General features: G+C 38.4%; 1 protein-coding gene across 1 annotated transcript; it reads left to right on the forward strand.

Annotated features, from left to right (window-relative positions):
- The first annotated feature begins 4,114 nt into the window (after positions 1-4,114).
- On the forward strand, positions 4,115-4,537 carry LOC140171065 (fatty acid-binding protein Fh15-like). The gene has a single exon (XM_072194240.1). The coding sequence runs from the start codon at positions 4,115-4,117 to the stop codon at positions 4,535-4,537; it is 423 nt and encodes a 140-aa protein (XP_072050341.1).
- Positions 4,538-5,447: the final 910 nt, after the last annotated feature.

The raw sequence follows: 5,447 nt of genomic DNA on the forward strand, positions 1-5,447 counted from the left end.
TTCGGATACATGGTTACAAAATGATGAATATCTCCCGTAAATGAATTTTTCTCAAGAAACCAGATGTGGTCTCATACACTTGAAAATACGTGTTGAACAGATATTATAGTCGTTAGCGTGCGCTTTGAAAATTGGCCGTGCGCTTTGAAGTCAAAATTTGACCAAAACTCTCAATTTTATATTGCGTTGGTCCTATATGGACTACAGCGCGCAGCAAGCTATAGTGGCACTCACTCAAGTGGAGAGAGTATGATACCATTGACCGCAATGTCGTATACAAGCTTGCTCACAGAGCGAGAAATCAATTACCCCGTCTATACAGTAGCCTTAGTCAAGTCACTTCGCTAATAATATGCATCTCATAAGGTCCGAATAAAATGGTCATAGGTGGCTGTGGATTCAACCTACCATGGCGATTTCTACTATGAAGATATCGGGGCGATGTCACTGTGCCCCGGTGTTCAACACAACTTGAAGTCAATGTGCCCTTGAACCAAAGTAGGCATACAGGCTGTATTATGACCCCCCGGGGGGGCACTCAAATATGACAGTGTACGCATGCGTGACCAAATTTTTTTCAAACACCCCCTAAACGAGTTTAGCAGCAAATTTAGCCCCTTAATAAGGTAATTTAGTGTAGAATTTACCCCCTAATGAGTTTTTGGCTGGTGAAAATGCAACAAATGTACCCTTTTTGGACTCATAATTTACCAAAATTTGAAAAGGTACCCTAAACAAGTTGTCCAGTTTCAGAAACTACCATTATTCTTGAAAATCACTGTTTTTTAGACCCTAAACGCGTCACGCGCGTAACTTGCCTTGCCTAAAAAAACACCCCCTTTTACTTGTTTTTTTGGTCACGCATGCGTACAGACCATATATGTGAGTGATCCCCCCGGGATTATGACATCACACTATTGCAGCAATAGGCATCATGGTATACTGACCCAGTGAGTATAAGAGTGCACAACACTAAATCCTTCCGCATTTGGTGTAACCCTTCATAGTCCCGGTAAAAAATAGCGCCTATGATGAACATAATGGCGTCCCGAGGGAACCGAATTCGAGTGACTCTTGGTTGTTTTGATTAAATTGGTAGAATAGGGTCTCAGCATTACAAATCCGTTCAGAAAATGTTCCGAATCGATTGTGCATGGGTTATAGGATCTCGGAACGATATCATGGCCGGAACTGGTAAGGAGACTGGACTGTCGGCTGAAATTTGGGATGGCGCTGTTCAGGTGTTCGTATCTCTTAAGTTTGTCTTAACTCGTCTCGAAAAATTAAATTAAAATTAAAATTTCATCTTTATTGAAGACATTGGTGCAATCAAAATATTAAAAATGTTGTTACATGGGGTAGAAAAACAAAGTTACATTCTTGTATTTCCACGTGTATTTGAATGGCACGATTATTTAGTGGTGTGCGCCCATAACAAGCCAAATCTATGTTTGCTTTAAACTAAACAAGAAAACACTTTTGAGAAAAGTTATTTTTGGACCACCCTACCAGGGGCGTAGGCAGCTTTCTTGGTCAGGAGGGCAAAATAAAATTTTGGGGCACAAACGAAAAAAATGCAGTTGCATCATACAATACATATACTGGTTTTGTTTTTTAGAGAGGCTTTATTGGGATGATAAGTGCGTGTAACACACAAAAATTTTGTATTTTACACTATTTTTGCCCATGATCGGGATGAAAAGGGCTTTATTGGGACAATGTGCACGTGCAGCGAGTAACTTTTTATACTTAATACTGTTTTGGCCCATGATCGGGCTGAATTTTGGTGGAAAAGGGGCTTCTTGCCCCTTTTCTTTTCCTTTGCCCTCAAGATTTCCTCTTTCATTTTTTGTCAGAGGGGCACTTTTTTCTTTCATTATTTGTCAGGGGGACACTCTGCCCCCCTTGCCACCCCATTGGCTACGCTACTGCACCCTACCATTTAAAGGTTTACAAATTGGGATCCCAAAAATTTGGCATGTGCAAGGGGTGGGGGTATTTTTGGCAGGTTGAGGAGTAGGGATTTTTGGCAGGCCAGGGGTAAGCATTTTTTGTTTGTTTTGGCATTAAAATTAAAAATTTTACCTCCCCGGGCTCATAATTATTGCACAGCCCCTTAAATACGAGTCAACGTGTTTGTCGAGCTAGGAATTCTGTTTCTGCTAATGTTATTGACTCGACTGTGTAAACTTACATTACGTCTGAATTGTAAACGGGCGTGTTCACAGCAAACAGCGAATGAGCCTGCAACACATGGTCTGGGACGTACGATACTTCACCCACATATTTGGGAGCGATTGCCGAATAGGGTGCAACTCTGCTAGTTTTATTACAAGACTGCCCTACCCCAACCCTAAACCCTAACCCTAAACTCCGTAAACGAGGACTGGACTCAAGACTAGCAAGTTGCACCCTATTCGGTAATTTTTTTCGTTTTTAGTCAAGAAAAAGGAGGTGACAATTGTGTGTAAGCCTACGATAACAGTGCCTACGATTGAATCATTATCCACATTTTAGACGGGGGGGGGTTTGGATGCTGACTTTCTCTATACCTACTTTTTGCAGGCCCTACCAATTTGTTGGCCCAAATTGGGTGCTTTTAAGTGCACTTTTGCCAAAATGCGCCGAATTGGGCGAATTGATCTTCACTGATTACTTACCCATCGATATACTAAAATCACTGAAAAAGTACCCGATGTAGTTAATGGTAATGGCATGCATGTGCCCAGAGGATTTAAACAATAACAAGATATGGGCGACCAATCACTAGCTAGATCCATTTAAAGATTCACTACATCATGGCCAATTTTAGTAGGCCAGAAATTCGACAATCTCATCCATAGACAACCGTCATGTTAACCATGTTCGCGATCCAAGTAAATCAGAGGATGATTTAAGCACTTCCCACCACGCCACTGTGTTGGCTTGCGGTTAGCACAGCTGTGTGAGTGAACATGACACCACTGCTGGCACACTGCATTGACGGCCATGGTTAAATTTGAATTTGGACTGATATATTTACAATAAAAACGCATTCACAATGCTGGTCGATTTCACATTTTATGTTACCTACAGAAGGTGTGAATTATCCTTCATGCATACGTCACTTTAGATCTGAAATCGACCAAGTAATAATGACACACGCACAATTGTCTACACGTTTGCAGTGCATGATGGGGCTTCCTTAAATCATCCTCTGCAAGTAAATAGACTACTTGGGAAACTAACAAACAGAGGGAGTATGGTGACTGAAAAGATCAGATGTGAAAATCTATCAAATAATCAATTGTGCACATATTTGAATACAAATTGGAGTTTTAATAGCCAGAGATATATGCACAATGGGCTTACGGAGAAGTCTAGTTCAACTGATCTGATGAATCATATAATTGAAATATTTTCCTGATACAAATATAAGAGAAATAAACAAAAGTATCTTTCATCTTTAAACAAACATTGTTTTTAGTCTGAAAGCTATATGAGTACAAATTTTACCCCATTTGATTTGAAGGAATTTTTATAAACATTAATTTTAAAATCCTATATTACGTCATTGTTACTATGGTGACACGAGTTAAGGTTCGTGAGTTGGAAAAAATATATGAATATTTGGTTGTAATACGAACATTAATTAGATCTAGAAACAAAGGTAATTTGTTACTAACGAAACACAATAGGCAATTAGTGTCAGCTAGTATAGCATTTATGTAATATTTTCAACTTAAGTAACTGACAAGAACTCATTAGGGCTATAATCAATGATAATATACATCATTTGCGCTTCTGTGTCATCTGTCAATATCTGGTCAATCATGTCAATGTGGTCATTAATAAAAAATGAAGGCGTCGCTGTGAGCAAATCGTACACTATCGTACAATATATTTGTATGAGTCAGCGTGTTTGTCGTGTTTCTTTTTCTGCTCATATTATATAACTGATAAAATATTGACTTCTCTGTGTAAACTTGCATCACGTCACATGGTATAGGTATACGATGTAGTCTATATATATAGGCATACAGTTTAGAGTCTACGAAGTGCAACAAAAAGAAACACGTGAAATCTCCAAGACAATTGCTCGAAGTGAAAACTGAGTACACCAAATTGTTTCAAGATGGCAACTGTTAACTTAACTGGTAAATGGAAAGAAGACAGAAGTGAAAATAAGGAGGCATTTCTGAAGAAAATGGGTACGCCTGAAGAAAAAGTTGCAACTTTCGCTGCGTTCAAACCGGCTTGCGAAATGATACACGAGGGTGAGAACATTACGCTGAAGATGTTGACCCCAGACGGTAAAACTATGTCGGAGACGAAATTCACTATTGGTACCCCGTATACACCTGTATTGCCTGACGGCGTGCCATCTCTGGGGGAACTCATCTCTACATTTGTAGATGGAGGAAAAGTTATGCTGACTAAAACCACCAGCGAAAAGGTGGATTTTAATGATTATACCTACCTAGAGCCGAATGGGGACCTGAAAGTAGTACAAAAAAGTGGTGATGTTACGAGCACTTCGTTTTGGACCAAAATGTAATCTGAAAAACTGAGACATTCTGTATTTCGTTTTGATCATCTGAAGAATTCCAGACAATCAAAGGTTTTGTTTCTTCATGTTCGTATAATCATCGTAATACTTTTTAAGATCAACTTACTTCGGAATTAATTACGAAGTGATCATCTGAACTATTGCAGACAATCAAATGGTTTGTTCTCCTTGATCGCAAGATCATGGTGATATTGATATCAAACTTTCCGGTATACTTCCGAATTAATCATGTTAATGTCGACGTGATTACTAAGACACTCTGTATTTCGTTTTGATCATCTGTAGTGGCAATTTGCAAGGATCTTTTGCAGCTGAACAGCTGAAGACATTTTCATGAATGAAAAATTCCCGATAATGATAGTAGACCATCGTGATACTTATTTGAAAATCAATTTTGCAGTACTTCTGTGATTACAGGACCGGGTTACAGGACCATCGTGATACGTATTTGAAGTTTCCAGACTTGATTTGACACTGTTGACTTAAATAAAAATTCCTTTAAAAAGGAACAGGGCGAATCAAGAGGAAGTGCCATGATAAAGGTGTAGTTATTTTATTCGAATTGTTTTTAGAATTATTCATAATAATCACTTGGTGTTTGTCAAATGACAAGTAGGGCATGTAGTAAAAATACACTGGATAATTCTTGATAGGCAATTGTTGGCTAAAGGTTGGTTAAAAGAAACACAAATAATTACTACAGACACATGCAATGTAGTTTTGTAATTTTAATAATAAAACTCTCGTAACAAATTAATGAAGTGATGTATTTAAAATCAACTTTGCAGAACTTCCAAAGATTTTTAATATGAATGAACGAAGTTAAAAGAGAAGAGAAAAGTTGTCCTATTACATAGTCTTATCCATTTGTAGGAGCAAAAATTGGATTAGTCATTTC

The sequence above is a fragment of the Amphiura filiformis genome, chromosome 15, assembly GCF_039555335.1.
Source record: "Amphiura filiformis chromosome 15, Afil_fr2py, whole genome shotgun sequence".
Taxonomy (NCBI): domain Eukaryota; kingdom Metazoa; phylum Echinodermata; class Ophiuroidea; order Amphilepidida; family Amphiuridae; genus Amphiura; species Amphiura filiformis.

Bases quoted from the DNA above. Each gene is read 5' to 3' on its own strand.
- LOC140171065 (XM_072194240.1), top strand. From the start codon at position 4,115: ATGGCAACTGTTAACTTAACTGGTAAATGGAAAGAAGACAGAAGTGAA.